The following is a 25,257-nucleotide window of genomic DNA, read 5'->3' on the forward strand; positions in this document are numbered from 1 at the left end:
GTCATGAACACAATTTGAACGCATTTTTCTTTCCAAAAACACTCACCGAGTTTTCAGACGTTTCCCCATGTTCAAATTCTTGTTCAACTCTCATGGCAATATCTCTTTTATAAATAATTCTCCAGACTGATTCGCCCTGAATCCAGAGTGTGACCTACTCCATATGCCCCACGGACACACACACACCCACACAAGTGCACAAATGCCGAGAGGGACAAACGCTCAAGTGCGCGTGCTGGGAAACGTCGTGCGCGCGCTTGGTAAACTGTCATTGAAATGTGAAGGTACGTCAACCGGCTAACCCGTAGCCTACTAGTATTCATGACAGAGAATCATTAAACGAATTTAATGAATAAATAGTTAAATATAAAGACTAAAAATGATAAAGGACTTAAATTCTAATTAAATACATAAATGAACTTGAAATTTCCTTTTTTGTAATTTGGTTTAATTTCGTTGATGATAGCTATTCAGTTCCTTCTTTTAAACCTAAAACTTTCTATAGGATGCTATTATTCAATCATTTGTGTTCGGCTTAGTCCCTTTATTCATCAAGGGGTCGCCACAGTGGAATGAACCACCAATTTATCTAGCATATGTTTTACACAGCGGGTTCCCTTCCAGCTGAAACCTAGTACTGGAAAACACCCATACACACTCATACACTACACGGCCAATTTAGTTTATTTGATTCACCTAGCACATGTCTTTGGAGTGTGGGCGAAACCAGAGCACCCAGAGGAAACTCACGCCAAACATGCAAACTCCATAGACAGCCAACTGACCCAACCGGGACTTGAACCAGCAACCTTCTTGCTGTGAGGTAACAGTGCTAACCAGTGAGCCATCGTGTTACATAGGACGCTAAGATATTTGTGTATATTCATTAGATTAGTCAAAAACACATTTTGGAACTAGTCAAAATAGTTTAAGACTACGGTACAAAACTTTGCACACCCGCAATGAATATGTAAAACATATTGATTTAATTTGATAAACACATGTTTCAGATGACTGTATAATTATGAATATGTATTTATGACTCATATACTTTACATTATATGTTTAGAGTTTGTGAATCCAGCAGTCAGAGTACACACATCCTATTTACTAAACCCAGATCTTCTTACCATCATAATGGAAAATCAATTTGCCTGAGTGCCTGAGTGAGTTGCTGTCGTGCGTTTGTTGCAGTCATGCATACAACGACTGTTCTGAAGCGCCTTTGTATTTTGCTGGAATAAACGTCTCTGATTATTGGGTGAAATTTTAAAAGGTAGTGAAAGTGATTTGAGTAAGTTTGGGTTTTCTTCTGGAATTGAATCATCAGGATGAGTCCTGTCCTCTTGCTGTCTTTGTTACTGTCAGGTAAGTCCATTGTTTCTTGTTTTTTTCTGTATTATTTATAGACTAATAATTTTTAAAGCTGCTTGCATTAAAACTTGACACTCAAAATATACACCAAAACTACAAATGTTTAAGATTACATAAAAAGTCACTTGACTTTTAGTGGCAGGTTGTGTATAAATGTGATTTTCATGGTATGCGTGTGAATAAATTCTGTAAAACAATCTAAAAAAATCCTTGGATGTTTTAATCCAATGTTGGGTGAAATATGGTCAAACCCACCAGTTGGGTTGAAAATCTGTGTTGAAATTTTATTTTAAAAATCATCCCAATATTGGGTTTGTCCATATTTTACCCAGCATTGGGATAAAACAAGCCATCATTTTTAGAGTATAATCTTAAGCAAGATCTGCAACATTTCTTTACAGTTATTCCACTGGCTGAATTAGTCCCGGAAAAACCAAAGAGATCTGCTCTAAACCAACTCACCCGGTTACTGCTTCGCAAGTACAACTGTGGAGTTCGGCCTGTCCAGAACTGGACTAAACCCACTACCATTTACATTGACCTTATCATCCAGGCTGTCCTGGATGTGGTAAGAGCATTTCAATTTTTGGTGTGATACAGTGTAAAAATACTGGATTGTTGTACCGTTGGATCAAAGATGGACAAATACAAACTTTGTGTTAATAATTGTAATTTAAATTAAAATGGGAAAACTAACCCAACATACTGTAGGTTTTGTCCATGTTTGAGCAGTATTGGGGTACATTACAATAAAACATTTTTTTAGAGTGTACTTGTGTTAAAATAACGGTCATACTATAACCATTATTTTAACACCAAGCTTTTTAAATACAATGGAACATTAACTTTTGTTAACTAAATGCATTTAAATTGGTCCCAATTCAACAAGTTTCACCCATCTTTTCACAGGACGGACAGACTCAAAAAGTGACCACCAGCATCTGGTATCGCCAAGTTGGTATCAATTATTTTGTCTAATTAGTGGTAATGATACTGATTAAATTAGTTGCATGTTTATATATGGGTAAAATTATAAGCATCAAAACAAATGCAAAAAACAGCTTTAATATTTTCTTGTTTTCCTTTTTATTTTTTATATTTGTGAGCAGATAAAATGACCTCAGTGTTACAGAAAAGATTTACAGAATATAACCACCAAAATGCAAATAACAGTTTATATACTAAAAAATCTTATCAGGTATTATCTAAAACAAAAATATTTGATGACATATTAAAAGACTAATTTAAGCATCACAGTGTAGTTCAGTTGTATTTTTAAATAATTATATTCTTCAAATCATTTGCCCATTATTCAGCAAGCCATTTGTATTCACGTAAAATGTAATAAAATGTATTATAAGCACTTATTATTATTTATTTAAGCAAAGGTAAAAGGTTTCATGATATCTGCAACACTGAATCGTGATGAAACACTATTTCACCTATTTTTACATTTTATTTTCACAGAAGTTCACTGAAATATTGAAGCAGATTTTTAACTTTTTTAAATAAGCTTTATATAAGCTCACTTTTTTTTGGCTTATTTAATTTGATGCAGACACCAAAATGAGATTTTACCCATATGCCAGTACAGTTGGTTATTGTTGGTACCTGTTTTAAGTGCTTAAAATCAACCCTTCAGATCTTTGATCTTAACCAGAATATTTACTGTAATTCTAAATATTTAGTAGGGATGAACCAATGTATTGACCACAGGCAGATATTGGATTAATTTAAAGTTATCGGCAATCAAATTAATTTTATTTCTTATAGCAAAATCCTTAAATACTTGCAATATTTACATATAGCAGCAGCAGCACTGGCTTTAATTCTTAAGTTAATTAAAATAATGTTCTTACTGTACGTCAAATCAATTTCGTAAAAAAAAATTAAATAGCGAAAATCTTTTCTGACGATTGTCATATTGTAATTTGTTTTTTTACTTGTGCCTTTCTTAAAATGTTGGAAAGTTAAATGTTAAATAAATCCAATCCATGTTTAGTACAAACAATTAAATGGAGAAAAATATTAGCTAGTTAACGTATATTACGAATAATCAGTGGTGTAAAGGAACAAATTACAAATACTCAAATTACTGTAATTGAGTAATTTTCTCAGGAATTGTACTCTACTAAGTAGTTTTAAAAATGTGCACTTTTACTTTCCCTTGAGTACATTTTTAGTGCAGTATTGGTACTTTTACTCTACTACTTTCCTTCAATCTGCAGTCACTACTTTATTATTTTGTATGGGGATTAGAAAAGAGGCAGCGCAGTAGGTAGTCGCAGGTCGCAGGTTCGAGCCTCGCCTGGGTCAGTTGGCGTTTCTGTGTGGAGTTTGCTTGTTCTCTGCGTTGGTGTGGGTTTTCTCTGGATGCTCCGGTTTGTCCAAAGACATACAGTACAGGTGAAATGGGTAGGCTAAATTGTCCGTAGTGTGTGTGTGTGTGTGTGTGTGTGTGTGTGTGTGTGTGTGTGAATGAGTGTGTGTGGAACCCAGAGATGGGTTGCGGCTGAACGGGCATCCACTGCTTAAAAACGTACTGGATAAGTTGGTGGTTCATTCCGCTGTGGCGACCCCGGACTAATAAAAGGACTAGGCTCGAACCAGCGACCTTCTTGCTGTGAGGCGACAGCACTACCTACTGCGCCACTGCTTTGCCGGTGTATAATATGTATAATGACATATAATACGGATATTACTGTATGCAACACACAATATTATTATCTAAATCTGAATTGGTCAGAAAGTTTTTCATATCAATGAATCCCTAATATTAAAGAGATTGTTCACCAAAAAATTAAATAAAAATGATATCATCATTTACTGCACCTTTAACTTGTTCAAAACCTATTTTGAGTTTTTTTTCTTTTGTAAAACACAAAAGAAGATATTTTGAAGAATGCTAGACATTTTTTACTACACTATAATATCCTGGGTTCCACACAATCAATTTGTGTTGGAACAACATGAAGGGTTAGGATAACTTATTCATTTTTACAAATTTAAGTAGATTGAAAATAAAACAATTATGTTTGTTGCAAAAACCTAGTAGGTCGACAAACAGCAAACATCATTTCTTTTAATGTAATGACGTTGATGTGTCCAAACAACCAGCAGTCTTCAAAACATATTCCTTTGTTTTCGACAGAGGGTTAAAACTACACAAAGGAGAGTAAAAGATAAGTTAATTTTTATTTTTGGGTGAACTATATAAATTGATATTTAATTTACTAAATGTAAATATTAATATATATCAATGGGTTTTACACGACACATACCTGACCTTCCACATAATTGTCAGTTCCTATGGAAAAAAAAAGAAAAAAAGAATGAAAAGGTTTCATAAAACACATTTAATTTAAAACTTTCCGAGGCAGGTCCCGGAAAGAAAAAACACATACACCATATACACAGTAATGTGATTTTAAAATGCATAAAACCTGATATCCGTTGAGGGCTGAACATTTAAAAGATCTGAATCTTCCTCACGGGACCTGCCAGGCGGCAACAGTAAACCGCATTACTCTAATGTTTCAGATATGGAACGATGAGTTTCTTGTTTGGGATCCTGACGAGTTTGATGGAATCACTGAAATATCGCTGTCCTCGGATGCCATCTGGGTGCCTGATCTCATCATAAGTGAATTGTAGGTACATGATAGATGCACCTCTCCAGCTCATATCACAGACTCCTTTTTTTGTGTGTTGTGGAAATTAATTTTGTTGAGATCTCTCTCTCTCTCTCTCTCTCTTTCTCTCTCTCTCTCAAATTGCAGGAAAATGGTTTATTTGTCAATGTTTGAATTTAATTATAGGTTAAAGGTAGTGGTGTAAAGTAACAAATTACACAACTGCAATTGAGTAGTTTTTCTCAGGAATTGTACTCTTATAAGTAGATTTAAAAATGTGTACTTTTCCTTTCCCTTGAGTACATTTTTAATGCAGTATTGGTACTTTTACTCCACTACTTTCCTTCAACCTTTAGTCACTACTTTATTATTTTCTTTTCTATGGGGACTAGAAAAATCAGTTCTGCGATTCCTGTTCAATCACATCATACAGGTAAATCGCATCATAATGTACTCAAGACATGGGCGATTTATAATTGCAGCAAACTGTTTGGAAGCATTAAAAGTGTCCAAGAAGATGTTCAAAATCTTTATACGCAATGACCGAGAGACTGTTTAGATGCATGTCACTGATGAGAAGATGACGGATGTTTACTGTATGATGACCGAAATGGCCTTAAACAACTAGCAGGCATAAGATTTTAACATGATGTCAGATTCACATTGTACCCCAACGTCGAGAGGACAATGCATTTTTTTTTTTAAATGAAAGTTGGGTTGACGTCAGAACCCAACGTCAGGCTGACGTCAATGTCCAACGTCCAACTTAAAATCCACCTCTAATGGTGTTACAGCTTGATGTGTGTGAACGTTAAACATTATGACGTCTATCAGATTTTAGATTTTGGTTGCCATACCTGATGAATAAATGGCAGTATTTTACGTCAATATGAAGTTGCTTTAAGATGTTGGCTCGACGCTGGATTTTGGTTACTTTGTAACACAACCTAAAATCAACCAAAAATCGACGTCATTTGACATTGTTATTGAACGTCAAAATAATGTTTTCTTTAGACACTGCCTAGAGATTGAATTTTGGTCACCTGACATCACGACCTAAATCTAACCTGCTGGGCAATAACTAAATGCACTACAGAATGTTACGTTTACACACATCCTCAAATTGCATGTGTGCATCAACTTTTTGCAGCGTAATACTCACTACTCTTAAGTACTTTTAAAAGGTCTATACTTTTTACTCATACTTTGAGTCATATTTTAAACATACTTTTACTGTACTTGCAATACTTTTTTGGGCAAGTAATGGTACTTTTACTTAAGCTAGATTTTTCACTACTCTTTCCACCACTGATTAAAGGTATGGTTAATTACTCACTATTTATTATTTTTTACTGTTAAACACAAAAGAAGCTATTTTGAAGAAAGCTGAAAACCTGTAACCATTGACTTCCATAGGTAAAATAAATACTATTGAAGTAAATGGTTAGCTTTCTTCACAATATCTTCTTTTGTGTTTATCTAAAGGAAGAAAGTCAAACTGGTTTGGAACAAGTGAAGGGTGAGCAAATAATAATAATAGAACTGTTGTCAAAATCCCTTTAAGCAAAATTTGTGATTTATATGAGTAGAAAAAAAATAAGATGGGTTCAGATCAAGATATTAACATATATTTTTTTAGGCACAGTCAAATCCAGAATACTATCCAGAATTGATTTTCAGTTTTATAGTTCAGCAGGCAATACTAAAAATAATTGTAAAGTATTGAACAGTGTTGAAATTAAATGTGTTAATATGAGGCACTTTGGTTGATGGAAATTTGTATTTTTTCTTCTGAGCGTACATGTTAAAAGGGTAATCTTACTTCATTGGATTCCGTGTTTGTTTGTTTTTTTGTATGATATTAAAGGTAAATGATCAATTATTTAAAGTGCCTCTCTCTCTCTCTGTCCATTAGCCAGTGGGTCAAGCAAAATTTGCCAAATTTACCACAAGAAGAAATGAAACTTCACAGGTTAATCACTCAAAAAAGACAACAAATAATAATTTACAGAAACAATATAATGCCAAACTGGCTAATAGAAGTAAAATCAAAAGAAAGCAGTATTACTTATTTACTACTTAAAAAATATAAACACACTCTAAATGCAATAATGCAATAAGCTAAATTGGAAAAAGTGTGTGTCTGTGTGAATGAGTGGGTTTGTGTTTCCCAGTGCTGGGTTGTGGCTGCATCCACTGCGTAAAACACAAGCTGAATAAGTTGGCGGTTCATTTTGCTGTGGCAAACCCCTGATTAATAAAGGGACAAAGCTGAAAAGAAAATTAATGAATAAATAATGATAAAAGTAAAGTGATGCACTCACAGTTTTATCATACGTTTGTTGTCTCCACAAATCTCTTCTGTATTTAACCCCTTACTTTTTATTGTTTTATAAACTACAAAACCTTTTATTTTATTTATTATATTTTTCCTCAAAATCTAACATTTACCTTATGATGTTGTTTTATACTGTATGCCAACTTGCTTTTAAAGCATCTATTAGTGTCACCATCCCGCACTCTGTCTCTGTTCCTCTAGAGTTCCCCATGTTCCCTCCCCTGCTTTGGTTCTTTCTTGTGTGTACTTGTTTATTTAATTTCTATCACCAGTGACTTGTACTTTTTTCACCTTTTTTTTATGTTAAAGCCTTATTCCAAAATGGATTAAATTCATGAATTTCCTCAAAGTTCTACACACAATACCTCATATAATGACAATGTGAAAAATGATTTTTTGAAATTGTTGCAAAATTAAAAAAAGAAGAAAAAAAAATCACATGTACAAAAGTACACAAGAATTCACAGCCTTTGCTCAATACTTTATTAATGCACCTTTGGCCGCAATTACAGGCTCAAGTCTTTTTGAATATGAAGCTACAAGCTTGGTAAACCTGTCTTTGGGAATTTTTGCCCATTCCTCTTTGCTGTACCTCTCAAGCTCTATCAGGTTGAATGAGAAGCGACTGTGTACAGCCATTTTCAGATCTCTCTAGAGATGTTCAATAGGACTTAGGTCTTCGCTCTGGCTGGGCCACTCAAGGGCATTCACCGAGTTGGTGTGAAGCCACTCCGTTGATATTTTGGCGGTGTGCTTTGAGTCATTGTCCTGCTGGAAGTTGAACTGTTGCCCCAGTCTGAGGTCAAGAACCCTCTGAAGCAGGTTTTCATTTAGGATGTCTCTGTACATTGCTGCATATATCTTTCCCTATATCCTGACTTCCAGGTCCTGCTGCTGAAAAACATCCCTACAGTATGATGCTGATGGTATTAGCCTGATTGGTGCTTGATTTTCTCTAAACGTAACGCATGGCATTCACTCCAAAGAGTTTAATTGTAGCCTCATCAGACCAGAGAATTTTGCTTCTTATGGTCTGAGAGTCCTTCAGATGCCTTTTGGCAAATTCCAGGCGCAGAGTGGCTTTCGTCTGACAACTCTACCATACAGGCCTGATTGGTGGGTTGCTGCACAGATGGTTGTCTTTTTGTAAGGTTTTCCTCTCTCCACAAAAGAACGCTGGAGCTCAGACAGAGTGACCATCGGGTTATTGATAACCTCCCTGACTAAGACCCTTCTACCCGATCACTCAGCTTAGATGGCCGGCCAGCTCTAGGAAGACTCCTGGTGGTTCCAAAAATCTTCCACTTAAGAATGATAGAGGCCGCTGTGCTCGTTGGAACTTTCAGAGCAGCAGAATTTTTCTGTAATCTTCCCCAGCCTTGTGCCTCGAGACAATCCTGTCTCAGAGGTCTACAGATAATTCCTTTGTCTTCATGCTTGGTTTGTGCTTTGACATGCACTGTCAACCCTGGGACCTTATATAGACTGGTGTATGTCTTTTTAAATCATGTACAATCAACTGAATTTACAACAGGTGAACTCCAATTAAGCTGCTGAAACATCTCAAGAATGATCAGTGGAAACAGAATGTACCTGAGCTTAATTTAGAGCTTCACAAAAAAGGCTGTGAATACTGATGTACATGTGATTTTTCAGCTTTTTTATTTTTAATAAATTTGTAACAATTTCAGACAATCTTTTTTTCATATTGTCATTATGGGGTCTTGTGTGTAGAATTTTGAGGAAATAAATGAATTGAATTTATTTTGAAATAAGGCTGTAACATAAAAAATGTTGAAAAAGTGAAAAAAAAGTGTAGGACTGGCAGGATTACATTGGTGCCATGACCCTGATGGGAGTGAGGTTAAGGTGGGTGAGTGTAACAGAGACCAGCTAGTTAAGTGCTGTGCAGGTAAATCTCAGTGTAGGACCGGCTGGGTTACATTGGTGCCGTGACCCGGATGGTAGTGAGGTTTAGGGGAGTGAGTGTAAAGGAGGACAGCTAGTGAAGTGCTGTGCAGGTAAAGCTCACTCCTCTGACCTCTACGAAAAAAGGTGCTCTAGTGATGAACGGCAGAGGCCATGGTCTTTATCCTCCTTGGTAGAACAAGCAACTTCCATGTGGAAAGTCACCGGTTCGATCATAGCTCAGAGCGGGTTAAGTGGTGTAGGACCAGTGGGGTTACACTCACTCATTTTTGAGTCAGTCCCCTGTGAACTTGCCTTGTGTTCTCTTGGTCTCCTAAAATACATCTAGTAAGACTCTTTTGTTTTCCCTGTTGCTTGCTGCCTTATGGTTTATTTATTTATTTATTTTTTTATAAAAATCTTTGTTTTCTGGATCTTACAGATCAGTAAATGATGTTAAAACATTTGCCCAATGGTGGTGTTATTGGAGAATATGAGTATAGGAGAAGTGCAGTTGTATACTGGATTATTGTGAAGCTAATTCTATTGTGAAATGAAAGAGTGATATATTAAAGCTTGTTTGTTACAATTTCATCTCTCTCTCTCTTTCTCTGATCAGTGTTGATGTTGGCAAATCCCCAGTCATCCCATATGTTTATGTCAACTGCTCAGGAAAAGTAAAAAACTACAAACCCATCCAGGTGGTCTCAGCCTGTCACCTGGAGATTTACGCCTTTCCTTTTGACAAGCAGAACTGCACTCTGACCTTTCGCAGCTGGCTCCATTCAGGTAATTGACTCTCTCATACGCAGCATGCGCTTTCACTCCTTCGCAAAACAAGCTGGCCTCTGTAAGAGCAGAATTGCTGTGATTACTGAGCGCTTTTGATCAGCACTGGTTAGAATCTCTTTAAAAGCTGACATATTTTAAATAAGCTCCTCACAGCATATTCGCCAACATAAACACTTATTTCAGCAACAACACAATGAGCTGCTGTTGTGTTTTTCTGACAGTGAGCGAAGTGGATTTGGCTCTATGGAGGCCTGCTGAGGAAATCGCCAACGACACCAGAGAGTTCATGAATGATGGAGAATGGGAGCTGCTCGGCGTCCCTTCACGCTACTGGACATTGAATCTAGAGGACAGAGACTACGCACAGATTCAGTTTAATGTAAGGAGGAGTTCCGTCAGGAATATTACATACAATGGAAGATTTAGATTCAATTAAATTCACAATACACATTGTTTTAAAGTAGTTTCATTGGTTACATTTTACAAATAGACGTTAATATCCATTGTATACAGCAGGGAAGATAAGTATTGAACACATCGTTTTTTTAGGGGAAATAGTATTTCTAATGGAGCTGTTGACATGGAAAACAAACAAATCTGAAACATTTGTTATGTATAATAACAATAAAAGGACACAAAGAGAAAGTACTGAACTACTGAAACGTTTTAAATACTTTAAAAGGCTTTTTTGGTGATGGCAGCTTAATGATAACTCTCATATGGAGAATAAAGTCCCACAAATTGCTCAGGTGTGAGTTTTTCACAAACTTCAACATAGTAAAAATCTTGATGGTTCTGTAGGTCTCGTCTATTAGATCTGATCTTTAATTTGTATTTTATATTGGATTCAAGTTAGGTGATTGGGCATTGGGAATGTGGGCCATTCCACAGCTTTACTTTCTTTCTTTGAAAGCATTTGTGAGTTTCCTTGGCTGTAATTCGGATCATTGTATTGCTGAAACGTCCACCCTGGTGGATTCTGCAAATGTAGATGTTGGACTGAAGCTGCTAATATTAATTTACAATGAGGAAAGGTGGAGGGTAATTTTATTGTTAAATATTTTTAAACCTACAAGCATTGGATTGGGGGAACATAAGATTAGACCATCACTACAATTTTCAAATCATTTTGTCTCCTTAAACTCCCCTGTTTCTTACAATAGACTGCAAGCTCATCTATCTGCTTACAAACATAAGCGAGTCCATACCTTACAAAATTTTCTTTTTCAGTAATCCATTTCAATGACCAATTATGAAAATATATAAATACAGTCAAGTCTGAAAATATTCATACCCCTGGTAAACTCTGACTTGAAGTTACTTTTATTCAACCAACAATTATGACAATGTACAAAAGGTATCAAAATGGAAATGTTATGGAAAAACATTTCATAACATTTATTTACATTTGAACAAAAACTTTAACCCCTTCAGCACTGAATTACGTTTCTAGTTTCTGAAAAATGTAAATGTATGTCTTCACAGTTCTCGAGGCTCTCATAAACGAGACCAAATTATAATGATAAAAATTGAACATCCTTTAAGTATATATATATTTGTCCATTTCAATGGACATCAGGTCAGAACAGTTGTACTTCATGAAAAGAAACATTAGGATCTTACGATTTTCACAAACATTTAGGATTGTAACATTTTTATTTAAATTTTGAGTTTTTTGTTGTATAGATTGCTTCTTGTTTATAGCAAACTTTATCTCCATCTTCGTCATTTCTCCATTTTATCTCCACATCAGAAATATTTCCATCTGGTATGTGCTCAAGAACTTCAAGATCTGTATATTCTGCATATGAGATTGTTTCAGAAATGAATTAATTCATCGATATATTCTTTTTTATATATAAAAAGCCATCTAATGCTTGCAATGTTACAAAAGATTTGTAACTTTAATTAGTAAGAGCAATCCTTCTGTTTTTATATACAATATATGAAATATTGGCAAAGATATCAATATCAATAAATTGGAATAAAAACATTGTAAATGTGGCTAACTCTGTGTCTGGAGTGAAGTGATGCCATGCTGCTTTTCAAAATACCTGCAAACATTTGGTGTCTAGGTGTAGGGGTGAGTAGCCTGAATAACACAGTTAAGTAACTGTACTATGCACCAGGTTTCGAGCAGCTGCTGCGTTCAGATACTACAGTATACCCATCTAGGGGTGTTATAGATTGTACCAAAAAGCTGATGACCAGGGGGCATAATCACGGAGGTTTTCCAGGAAAAATAACAAAATGGGAGGGTGGCGGGAGATGGGTCTGAAATACGGGAGACTCCCGGGAAATGCTTTTCAATGTAGTGGAATTTTTCAAATTACAACAGTCCGAGCCTTACAGTCTTTTGACTGGATGACAATCGTCAACTCTCATGGACTGCAGGCTTTAAATTAGATGAAATGCTCAGGAACCACAAAAAACATGGGCTGACATGAGATGTCCATTCTAACACAGGGTGCGAAGGGGTTAAGTCAGAATTTGCCAGGGGTATGAATAATTTTTTCCATCACTTTGAATGCTATTGTTTTTTTTGTTTTTATTTTTACATATTCTATTAGCATTTTTAATATATTTTCCTTTGTGTATTAGTTTTTATTTACATGCTATTTATTGATGATTGTTTGTCACTTCGTGGTGAACAAATTTGACTTGCACTTGCTGTTTGCTGTATGTTAATTCTGTGGACTGACTGAGACATTGAGCACGTAACAGTCCGCCGAACACGCTAGAGTATTGATGCCAGTCTGACATGTGTCACAACCCTTCTCCAACCTTTGCATGGCTGTTAGTGGAGACACACTAATGCTAATAGATGAGGCTTAGCGGCAGACAACACACAGCTAGCACGATGATAATGAGACTGTCTTTCTGGCATTTGATCAATGAGCGTCGTGTTGGGTTGTAGGAAAGAGCCAATAGCTCAAAGCTCGTGGGCAATCCAACCCTTTTCCACCGAAACGTGAAACGCTTGTGTACTTTGATTACCTTTGCTCTGCGGCTCATTGCCAAAGCCATTTAGGGATCCATATTTGTGCTTTTACTCATTGGCCAAATGGGTGGGGAACATGTTTAAGTCGGTATGAAATTGCTCTTTGTTGCGCTGTGAAAGCTTTAAGCGACCTCAAATAAGGCAAGTGTAATGGATGGTCCTGATCCAGACGAGGGGCAGAGAAAGTAAATAGCTCTGAATGATCAAGACGCTCAAATCTGCCTTCTCAGGGGGAGCTGAGGTGTGGGGAAACAATTTCAGCTCTAGAATGAGAAATTGGACTGATTTAGCAAATCCAGGAAATGGTGAGAAAGCTTAAGCTTGTTATGCAATTCCCCTTCAGACACGGCCATTTCTGACTGCTCCCAGAACACTTTTCTCCGAGGGCTAGTAATGGAATAAACATTCAGGGGTATAGAAGACACTCCAAATTGATACTCCAGTCAGCACACAGGTACTCAGTTAAATGTACAAGTACTGTGTCTGGCTGAAAATGTACTAATTGCAAAAATAAAAAAAGAGCAAAAAAATATATATATATTAAAAAATATTCATTCATTTATTCATTTTCTTTTGGGCTTAGTCTCTTTATTAATCTGTGGTCATCACAGCAGAATGAACCGCCAACCTATCCAGCTCATGTTTAATGAATCAGATGCTCTTCAAGTTGTAACACATCACTGGGAAACACACTCAAACACTCTCATTCATACACATAGACTACGGACAATTTAGCCTACCCAATTCATCTGTAGTGCATGTCTTTGGACTGTAGGGGAAACCGGAGCACCCGAAGCAAGCCCACACGAAAGCAGGGAGAACATGCAAACTCCACACAGAAATGCTAACTGACCCAGCCAAGGCTTGAATCAGTGACCTTCTTGCTGTGAGGCGACAGCTTTACCTACTGTGCCACCACGTCGCCCCTTTAAAAAATATAAAAGTGCAATATCTTTGTACAAAAAAGTCAAAGTAGCCTAGCAAAAATAAAAATGAGACAGGAAATCCCAGCCTGATCACATGAGGAAATTTAACTACGTTATACATTGTCAGAAAAGTGGCTAATTCATACAATTGAATTCATATGAGAATCTATGATTTTTAAAAGCGGGCATGCCTCCAAACCCCAGCCCTAACCCCCACTGGCACATGAGCAAATTGCTCTAAAATTTACAAATAAGATTGTTTGCATGCTAAATTAAAAAGTTACAAATTGCCATGAGATTGTGTTGGAAATTTGACTCAACTTCTAATCTACACTGTAAGAAAAATTGTCAGTACAAAGGCATAAAAACAAACAAACAAACAAACAAAAATAAAACATAATCCTTATTTCCTTTTGCTTTTTCTTGTTCACTCAACTTTTGAAAACATCAGCTGCACTGACCTAAAATTATTTCAGTAATAAAAAAAAATAAATAAATTGGGTTAACATAAGGTTATTAGTTTTCTGGAGAGGTGAACTACTCTGTAACAAAACTTTTCAAGTTGTGCCAACTGAACATTTTTTGTCTGCAGAACTGGAATGTCTGAAGATAATTGAATAAAACAATCAAACAAAAAACACATTCTTATTTCCTTTTATTTTTCTTATACTCAACATTTTTTATTATAATTTTTTTTTCACCTTTAATTGGACAACAGAGACTATAAACAGGAAAGCGTGGGGAGAGGAGAGAGAAAAGAATCAGCATACAACCCCAAGGCGGGAATCGAACTCGGAGTGCCATGTGTCAACACACTTGATGCCTATGTGCACTCAACTTCTGAAAACATCAGTTGCAATTGAAAAAGTTGAGTGGAAAAAAAAACTCTTGTGGAAATTAATACTAAGAAATAATACATTATCAGAACAAACAAACAAACAAACAAAAAACATAGTTTAATTGAAAAAACAAAAACAAAAATAAAGACAACAAAACATTTATTAGCAAGAATTAAAAACAAGACAGGAGGAAAAACCAAAATAATGGTAAAGGCATGGCAGGATGAACAGGGAAAATGCTTTGTAATGATTCACATGTGAAACATGCATTTCTGTTTTTTTTTCAATTGAACTTTGTTCTGATAAAGTATTATTTCTTAGTACCAATTTCATTAAAAAGCTTTTTGTTCACTTAACTTTAGACATTTTAGATCAGGTGCAACTGATGTTTTCAAAAACTAAGTACGCCTCTTCGCCAATGGTGTAGTGGTTAGTGTATTGACATGGCACTCTGGTGTACACAGTGACCTGAGTTTGTTTCCCGCCTCTAGGTCCTATGCGGATCCTTCCCCTCTCTCCTCTGCCCACCATTTCCTGTCTATACTCTACTGTCATATCAATTAAAGGTGAAAATAATCTTATGTTAATCCAACTAAATGTTTTATTTATTACTGACAAATAATTTCAGGTCAGTGCAGCTGATGTTTTCAAAAGTTGAGTGAAAACCAAAAGGAAATAAGAATTGTTTTTTTGTTGTTCAGGCTTAATGTTTTTTTTTTTTACAATGTTTGCTTAATGTTCAGAGCACCAAATGTTTGTATTTGTCATTTGTTGTTATTCCACCAAATGTCTGAAACTAACACATTGGTTTTGTGTTTTCAAAAAATTTAGAACAAAAATGTCTGAAAACAAGTGGCCATTTTTAATAATTTTATGCAAAACTAAAAAAGAAAAATATACTAAATTACATTTTAATTCAAAAATTGGGAAGAAAAGCGATCAGTAGTTTACAGTATAAACCAAAAATTATGTTTTGACCTTGTGTGCTATTGGGGATGTTTACATTCACTTTGGGGTGATTTTGAGTCTTAATTTGGCCACAACTTTCTCTGTGTTTCAGCAAACGGAATGATTTTGGTTATTTTGATGCAAAATTTGGGAAAATGCTTAGAATTTTTTCAAAAACCCAACAACACTAGCTAAATTTACTACTCTTTTGTTATGTTGGTGGCTGATTTTGCCCCATTGACTTCCATTATAATAACATGCATTGCCTCAGCTTTCAGAACATAGTAAAAATAGTATTTAGTAAACAGTCTATTTAGCTACGCATGCTACAATTTATTTTTATACTCCATAGAACTCCATCTAAAAACCAGAAACATTTCCGCACAGGCCTTCAGTATCTAAAGGGTTAATGCTACCAACTGATGATCAACAGTAAAAATGACAAATTTTAGCAATGCCCCCCCCCCCCCCCATCCCCCCCCCCCCCCAAAAAAAAAAAAAAAACACCAACAATAAATAATGCAACATCAATTGCTGTCAAAGCTTTGCAATAAGAGAAAATGTAATCAAAATGTAAGTGAATGGGGAAAAAAATTGCCAATTTTAACAGTATACACAAGGGTTATATCCAGAAAAACTAGGATCTTCTTTGATGTTAAGTACACATGTCTGATGGTCTGTTTGCCATTTATATTGGGCTTAAGATCAAATAATGTAACTAGTAGTACTATAGTATGCAAAGACAATTATGTAAAGATAATTAACTGTAAAAAATAATCCTTACACTTGAAAAACTGTGTATATATTTGTTTTTAAATATATATAAACACAGTATAAATTTATTTATTTACGTATATATGTATTTTTGGGTCATTGTGTAACAAGTTGAAGACTTTTTTAAAGTGGATACAGTGGTTCACTTTATTAAGGTGTCGTAAGAAGTAGTTTCTTAAGAATTGTACTCAAGTACAAACAGTCAGTTTGAATTGTAAAAAATACACTTACACTAATGACGAATTAGTATTTTAAGTCATTACGTAAGTATTTTACACTTTTGTAAACATCACCAACTCTTTCTGTTTCCTTCTTGAGGTGCTGATCCGCCGGCGCCCCCTGCTGTACGTGGTAGGTTTACTGATCCCGAGCATCTTCCTCATGGTGGTGGATGTCATCAGCTTCTATCTGCCTCCAAACAGCGGGACTCGCATCACCTTCAAGACCAGCATTCTCCTGGGTTACACTGTAATCAGAGTCAACCTGATGGATGAAATCCCAGCTACAGCCATTAAAACACCTCTCATTGGTACAGTGCATCCAGAGCTCTTCTTAATTAGTGTTCACCTATTAACAACACTCTTGACAGGCGGCAATCGCACCTCACTCATCAAAACTGTCTGCCGTTTTTGCCACAGGGGTCTTCTTTGCCGTCTGCATGGCACTGTTGCTGCTGAGTTTGGCCATGTCCATTTTTGTGGTGAAGCTGTTGCATTATAGTGAGAAGGAAGTGAAGGAGATGTCCATGTCTGCTTGCCTACTGGATAAATATGGCTCAATGGACCAGAGCCTTGAGAGCACATTCACTTCCATGAAGACGCTGGATGAAGTGGACCAATCAGGGGGTAGGAGAGAAAGTAAACAATGCTTTTATTATGCTTTCCAAAAAGTGACCCTGTACAATAAAACCAGTCTATTTTTTTTCAAGTTTATATTTATACATTACATGAAAGCTAAATAAGTAGGTTTTCCATTGATGCATGTTTATTATGGTATGACAATATTTGGTCTAGATACAATCATTTGAAAATTTGGAATATGAAGGTGCAATAAATGTCCAAATATTGAGAAAATGGCCTTTAAAGTTGAACAAATGAAGTTCTCAGCAATGCCTATTACTATTCAAGAATTGAATATTGATATAGGGTGGCACAGTGGCTCAGTGATTAGCACTGTCGTCACATAGCAAAAAGGTCGCTGGTTTGAGTCCCAGCTGGGTCAGTTGGCATTTCTTTGTGGAGTTTGCATGTTCTCCCCATGACTGCTTGTGTTTCCTCTGGGTGCTCCGGTTGCCCCCACTGTCCAAAGACATGCACTATAGGTGAATTGAATAAACTAAATTGGCCATAGTGTATGAGTGTGTGTGTGAATGAGTGTGTGGGTGTTTCCCAGTTTTGGGTTGTGGCTGAAAGTGTATCTGTTGCGTAAAACATTTGCCAAAATAGTTGGCAGTTTATTCCGCTGTGGCGACCCCTGATAAATAAGTGGGTAAGCTGAAGGAAACTGAATAAATGAATTTTGATACATTTACAATATGACATTTTTATTTTAATATCATCATTACACATGATCTTTACCTAATATTCAATGAATTTTTTTCGACATAATAGTATAATCAATCATTATTCATTACAAGGTGTAGTAGGTGATTGTCTTCAGAAGCATTTTTGTTGTGCTGGTTGAAAGTCTCTTCACAGTCTAATAGCAATGATTAAAGTAAATGATCTAAATGTATTGATATGTATTTTTACATTTTGGGTAGTGCATAAAACTAAAAAAATGTTCATCCAATTAAATAGTCGGGCCGACATCTTTCATAATTCCAACAAGTAGGCCAAACTGTCTGTCAGCAAATGCAGATTTGAACAACTGCGCCTTTAGTACGCAGCTCTGCCGACCGCCGTTTGTGCTGCGCGTTCATGAAAGAGGGAGAGAGAGCACGTGCGCGCAATCTGTAAAAACCTGCTGAATCAAAACTTTTTAAAAACCTGAATCAATATTGGACTTACCTTTGCATGCTGGAGCAAGGATGACACAATAGCTGAAGGATTTCTCTTAGACAGGTTTTTAAAACAGTGTTCTGTTTTAAAACTATTTTAGCTTCACGCAAAGCTGATGTAACGGTAGATGTTGTTGTTACAAATTGGTTATATCTTCACATGAGTGTTGTTCAGCCACTAAAATCTTCCGGTTTGATCAGACTATTTTCAGTTTCATAAGGGACCTTTTACAGCATCAATAATGTAGATTTTAATTAGTTTAACAATAAAACAACATTAAATACTGCTATTCCGCCTAGTCTCCCTATACTGTTTACCATGCAACTCTAAATATTCACTCTGAAATAGAACGTCAGCTTGGCTTGCTCACCGCCGGACAAGCACTAGTCGCTTTTAACACATGAGAGAGTGTTCTTTTGCTGTGCTCGTGTTTCAGGAGGCGTGGCTCTAGACGGCAGGGGAGGGACTGTGATTCAGAGATTTATGCTAAGCTGTTAGCATTGTGGAAGATCACCTACTGCATCTTTAACCAATACAATATATTTTGGAGGGTGTCACAGTGGCGCAGTAGGTAGTGCTGTTGCCTTACAGCAAGAAGGTCGCTGGTTCGAGCCTCGGCTGGGTCAGCTGGCATTTCTGTGTGTAGCTTGCATGTTCTCCTCATGTTAGCATGGGTTTCCTTCGGGTGCTCCGGTTTCCCCCACAAGTCCAAAGACATACGCTATAAGTGAATTGGGTGAGCTAAATTGTCTGTAGTGTATAGGTATGTGTGTGAATTAGAGTCTATGGGTCTTTCCCAGTCATAGGTTGCAGCTGGAAGGGCATCCGCTGCGTAAAACATATGCTGGATGAGTTGGTGGTTCATTCTCCTGTGCCGACCCCTAATTAATAAAGAAACTAAGCCGAAAAGAAAAGAAAATGATTCAATTCATGAATATATTTTGGGTTCATGCCAAAATTAAATAATGAAATACCCGTGATATAATGCATTAATAATTAATAAAATTTGAATAATATATATGTAAGGTACAATCTTATACCTATGTATTACGACAAGGATTAATTGATGATCAGTGATTTATTTACAAATGAGGAATAGCTAGACTAATAATAGCTGTATGTGTCATTTGTGTTATGATATCATTAAAGATTACACAAAAGCTTCATTCTGTATGCTAAAATCGTGGCAAATTCGATGGTCAATCCATTTATTTAAAAAAGATAATGCTAAAGTCATGCTATGCCACGACATTTTAATGTTTCACCTATGTTAAAAAACATAAAAATAAATAAAAATAAATTGTAATACAAATTGTATTAGGACTTTATTCATTCATTTTTCTTCGGCTTAGTCCCTTATTAATCAGGGGGCGCCACTGTGGGTTGTACCGTCAACTATTCTATCATATGTTTTACGCAGAAGATGCCCTTCCAGCCACAACCCAGTACTGGGATACACACATACACTCATTCACACACACACCTATAGCAAAACCGGAGCACCCGGAGAAAACTCGAAAACTCTAACATGAACATGAGGAGCACATGTAAACTCCACACAGAAATGCTAACTGGTCCAGCTGGGACTCAAACCAGCGACCTTCTTGCTGTAAGGTGACAGTGCTAACTAGTGAGCCACCGTGCTGACCCTTGTATAAGGACTTATGGTTCTCAATTGTCAGAATAATTATGATATGAGAATACAGTAATTTACAATATAGCATGAACGTATCTACGCCCTGTCATACACATTTGTTGACCAGTGAGAAACCATTAGAGGAGGGGCCAGCTGTCAAGTGAAATTGGACCAAAAAAAAGAGGCTATAGTGACTAGAGCTGTGACAAAAAAAAATCTATCTGCTGTTCAAAAAAAGCTCAGAATCAATTCAAGAAAGTATAGTAATGTATTTTCAATCACTGCTTTAAACAGCTTTAAAACCTTTGTGAATGACTTGTTTCGAACTAGTCATTTAAAACCACATGATTCCAGTTACTAAGCAAAAACTTTAGATTTTCAAAGATGATGCCCTCATATTAGCTATGAGTAGCTAAAAGTGCCACATGTAATATGGTAGAATAGTCCTGTCATGTAAATAAAAGAGCCAATCATTAATGGTGAGTTCATCATGTCACTGCAGCTTTCTTAAGAAGCTCAGGTTGCTATAGAAACAGTCTGTGTCCAAAATCTCATACTACTACACAGTATATGAAAAACAGTACGATTGTCTGAAGTCATAACAAATATAAAACAAACAGTACGTAAGAAGTATCCACATGTTATGTTAAAGTCTGCATGATATCTAAGTTTACAATGTTTATTTTACTAGCGTACATTGTTAGTCATTTGGTTAAGAATTAACATATGCTGTAAGTAATGCTAAAAAAAAAACTGTTTGTTTTAGTAATCTTTAATCAAAATCGAACCATTTGTATCTGCTCTATAATGGCAGCCTTTCTCTGATGATGTCAGTTTGAAGGCTTCTTGAAAAATGCTTAGCCACACCTCTCCAGCCATTATTTTGCTGCGAGTGCAAAAATAAAACCCCGCAACCCACTCAATATTCTGTTTTAGTTAGAAATATGTCATCATACTGCAGCTTCTGAATCACACAGTTTAAAGTGCACATCCAATAGACACTTTACTATCCCTTGAGACCACAGGAAAGGGTTGGTGAATGGAAATGAAATGATGCAACTGATACTGGAAGATCACGAGAATAACACTTTAAGCATTATAATATTGGGACCTAAGATTTTTGAAAATGTTTGTTACTTGACTGTACTAAAAATGACCGCAGGGAACATCATCAATGCAAGGCCTCTTGCCCTCCACCTAAGGGGTCCTTGACCCCAGCAAGCTACCCAAGGTTAAACCTTTAACAAAGTTTGTCTGGTTGCTAAACCATATTGTTTTCCTCACTAAAGTGAATCAGTTTAGGGTTTCTGGATGCTTAAAATTATACCAAAACCCATCTTATTTATTGTATATATGACTAATTCTGCAATCATGGGTAAATTTTACGCAGCAACTTATTTCTTGTTCTCATAACTCAATTTTTCCAGTTGCCACAACTTAATTTCTCTAGTTACTGCAACCTAATTTCTCTAGTTCCCATGGCTTAATTTTTCTAGTGCCAATTTTTTCATTGTTACTACAACTTAATTCCTCTAGTTCCCTTAGCTTCATTTTTTGGTTGCCGCAAGTTAGTTTTTTTAGTTACTGCAACTTAATTTCTTTAGTTCCAATTGTTATCTTTTTCTAGTTAGTGCAACGTAATTTCTCTAGTCCCCATAGCTTAATTTTTCTAGTTAGTGCAACTTAACTTTTTTGGTTTCCATAGGATAGTTTACATTTTCTAGTAACTGCAGCTTAATTTCTTTACTTCCCATAGCTTAATTTTTCTAATTGCAGCAACTCATTTTTTAGTTACTGCAACTTAATTTCTTTTGTTCCCATAGCTTAATTTTTTCTAGTTAGTGCAACTTAATTTCTTTAGTTCCCATTGTTAATTTTTTCAAGTTAGTGCAACTTAATTTTTCTAGTTAGTGCAACTTAATTTCTCTGGTTCCCATAGGACAGCTTTAATTTTCTAGTTACTGCAACTTAATTTCTCTAGTTCCCATAGCTTAATTTTTCTAATTGCAGCAACTTATTTTTTTAGTTACTGCAACTTAATTTCTTTTGTTCCCATTGTAAATGTTTGTGGTTAGTGCAACTTAATTTCTCCAGTTCCTATAGCTTAATTGGGTAACACTTTACAATAAGGTTCATTAGTTAATTCATTTACTAACATGAACTAATCATGAACAACACATGTACAGCATTTATTAATCAAAATTTAACATTTACTAATGCATTATTAACATCCAAGTCCAAGCTTGTTAACAATAGTTAATGCACCATGAGTTAACATGCACTAACAATGAACTACTGTATTTTCATTAACTAATGTTAACTAACATAAACAAATACAGTAGTAAATGTGTTGTTCATTGTTTGTTCATGTTAGTAAATGCATTAGTTAACATTAACTAATGAACCTTATTGTAAAGTGTGACCCTTAATTGTTATACTTAGTGCAACTTTTATTTAACTAGTTCCTGTAGCTTAACTTTTCTGAGTTGCCCCAACTTAAATTGTATTGTTACTGGAACTTAACTTCTTTAGTTCCCATAGCTTAATTTTTCTAGTTAGTGCAACGTAATTTCTCTAGTTCTCATAGAATCTCAATTTTCTAGTTACTGCAAATTAAAGTTAACAAAGATTGAGATCAATTAAACACTAACAAAGATTATGTAATGCTTAACTGATGCATTGTTAATCTTTAATTTATTTTAACTACTAGATTAACTAATGTTAACTAATACATCATTGTAAAATACTGATATACATCATGTGCTTTTAATATTTGTCCTTTCTGTCTCTTATATTCAGGCTATGAGTTTGATCTCTCTCCAGAGCCAGACCTGTTCTCTCTGACTGAAGTGTCCAGCAGTGAGTCTCCACTGGAGAAGATTCTACAGGAGGTGATGTCTCTCAGACTGTACCTGCAGGAGGAGGACACAGAGGCCACGTCACAGTCTTACTGGGTGCAGCTGTGTCTGAAAGTAGACAAATTGCTCTTCTGCATCTACTTGCTTCTCGTCTTCATCTATGTTATGACCCTACTGCTGCTGTGGCATTCCTGGAGCTCAGCCTGAAAGTCTAAATCCGGTGGTAAAGAAGAGCTGTAATGAAAAGAGAAAGAGAAACACAAAAGCAGAGAGTTTAAGGGTATAGTTACACTTCATTTTTTATTTATTTATCCCCCACCCCCAACCCTTAAAAGTTGTCTCACAACCACTGTTCCAGAACATTTGAAGAGGTTTTGGATTATAGAAAAAAATGCTGTGAATAATGGCTAGTTTCTTGCTGCATACTTATTATGTAACATAAGATCTCAATGTATCATCAGAAGCTTCTGGACTCTTAAAATGCCATAAATTTGCATTTTATGAATCAAGGATCACAGTTTCATCCAATAAGTTTCTACTGTAAAAAATTACAGGCTAAACATCATTCTCAACATTAGTTTTAAAGTTTTAATGCATTTCAGTTATTAGTATTAGAAGATTAATTATACTTGAGTAAATTGACTAAAAAAAGAAAATTAAAAAGAAAATTAACAAAAAAAATATTGTTTGCATACTGAGACAAATATATAGTAGCTGGTACCTGAACTTTTCCTTTTGGAATATAAAATAGCTGTGAGCAAGTTGTTTTTGTGTAGTGTGTGATTTTTGATGTAAAGAAACTTGTATTTGTATATAATCTTTTGCTTTCTGTCAATAATAACGCTGAAATATTTAGCATTTTTCATTGCACTTAAAGGGAAGAAACTGTCTTATGGAAATAAATTACCATTAATAAACATGGAGATGCCTATTTATGTTGTTATCACTTTTTATAGCTATGTCCATGGTGTCTTTATTTCTTAATGGTACACTGTATATTCAGTTGAATAAAAAAAAGAAAAATCTGTGTATATTTTATATAGAGTTGAAGTCAGAATTATTAGCCCTCCTTATTAGCTCCCCTGCTTATTTTTTTTTCCCAAATTGTGTTTAATGGAGTAAAGATTTTTTCAAAACATTTCAAAACATAATAGTTTTAATACCTCATTTCTAATTAGTGATTGATTTTATCTATGTCATGATGACAGTAAATAAACACTTCTATACAGCTTAAAGTGACATTTAAAGGCATAGTTAGGTTCAATAGGTTAACTAGGCAGGTTAACAAGAAGCTAATAATTTTGTCCCTAAAATTGCGTTTAAAAATTAAAAACTGCTTTTATTGTAGATGAAATAAAACAAATAAGACTTTCTCCAGAAGAGAAAAAAATCTTATCGGACATACTGGGAAAATTCCCTTGCTCTGTTAAACATCATTTGGGAAATATTTAAAAAGAAAAAAATCAAAGGGGGGCTAATAATTCTGACTTCAACTGTATATCTTAAATATTTTCAATGACAGCGCTTCCACTGTATTTGCATGATTACTGGGGTACAAACATAACCATGCATAACACAAATAGAACACAATAACTATTACTATTATTCATTCCTTCATTCATCCATTTTCCTTCACTTTAGTCTCTTTATTCTTGTTAATTTAATATTTGGTTTTATTAAATTCATACATTAATCTGATTGAATATTTTTTCCACAAAGGTTACTAACACAAATGTAATTTTAAGGGCAAAACCAAACAATATTGAATGCTTAAAAACAAATGTTAACATTTTAAGGAGCATTCTTTGAGAAAAGAATACTCAGAGTCATACAAAATTATAAGAGTGAAGATGTCCCTTCCTGTACTGCTACATTATCATATATCAAGCTCCAGCTTCCTTACCGAAAGATAAACCACAATCACCTTTAGATCACTACCACTACAATACATTTTCATTACATAGCTTCTCAGAGCCAGGCAGAAAAAAAAAAACATAATTCAATTTCTCATCAAAATTCTGATAATATTGTTCTGACGCAAATCTAATCACCTGCCTATTGCCAGGCTAATTAAGTCTCATCATGGCTGGGTGAAGTATTAGATCACAGTTTAATGTAGTGCTCTAAGTGCTCATGGAAATTGACTTGAACTTGTTTGTGAAATACGACACGCGTGATGCCAAAGGTAGCTGTAATTCTTATACACACGTAGCTTTTGAGTTATTGTAAGG

The 25,257-nt window shown here is 35.4% G+C and overlaps 2 protein-coding genes across 10 annotated transcripts in view; one reads left to right on the forward strand and one right to left on the reverse strand.

Moving 5' to 3' along the window:
• Nucleotides 1-184, reverse strand: part of usp28 (ubiquitin specific peptidase 28) — a 38,824-nt gene extending 38,640 nt beyond the window's left edge. For all 4 annotated transcript variants that reach the window (XM_073935314.1, XM_021469077.3, XM_021469076.3 and 1 more), the window contains exon 1: nucleotides 47-184. In XM_073935314.1, coding sequence (XP_073791415.1) covers nucleotides 47-94 — 48 coding nt within the window. In that variant the 5' untranslated portion in view covers nucleotides 95-184. The remainder of the gene's footprint in view (nucleotides 1-46) is intronic.
• Nucleotides 41-23,977, forward strand: htr3b (5-hydroxytryptamine receptor 3B). Of its 6 annotated transcripts, XM_073935342.1 has the most exons (11): nucleotides 41-284; nucleotides 610-823; nucleotides 1,070-1,368; nucleotides 1,776-1,942; nucleotides 2,284-2,318; nucleotides 4,915-5,024; nucleotides 9,872-10,041; nucleotides 10,266-10,423; nucleotides 16,851-17,061; nucleotides 17,171-17,389; nucleotides 22,992-23,956. In XM_073935342.1, exons 8-11 carry the CDS (start codon nucleotides 10,331-10,333, stop codon nucleotides 23,231-23,233), a joined length of 765 nt encoding a protein of 254 aa, XP_073791443.1. In that variant the 5' UTR covers nucleotides 41-284; nucleotides 610-823; nucleotides 1,070-1,368; nucleotides 1,776-1,942; nucleotides 2,284-2,318; nucleotides 4,915-5,024; nucleotides 9,872-10,041; nucleotides 10,266-10,330; the 3' UTR covers nucleotides 23,234-23,956. The 6 variants fall into 6 exon arrangements, with proteins under 6 accessions (XP_073791443.1, XP_073791439.1, XP_073791444.1 ...); XM_073935338.1 differs by lacking the exon at nucleotides 41-284 and having other exon boundaries at nucleotides 2,284-2,328; nucleotides 17,171-17,377; nucleotides 22,968-23,977; XM_073935343.1 differs by lacking the exon at nucleotides 41-284 and having other exon boundaries at nucleotides 17,171-17,377; nucleotides 22,992-23,977.
• The last annotated feature ends 1,280 nt before the right edge of the window (nucleotides 23,978-25,257 follow it).

The sequence above is a fragment of the Danio rerio genome, chromosome 21 (assembly GCF_049306965.1).
Source record: "Danio rerio strain Tuebingen ecotype United States chromosome 21, GRCz12tu, whole genome shotgun sequence".
Lineage (NCBI taxonomy): Eukaryota > Metazoa > Chordata > Actinopteri > Cypriniformes > Danionidae > Danio > Danio rerio.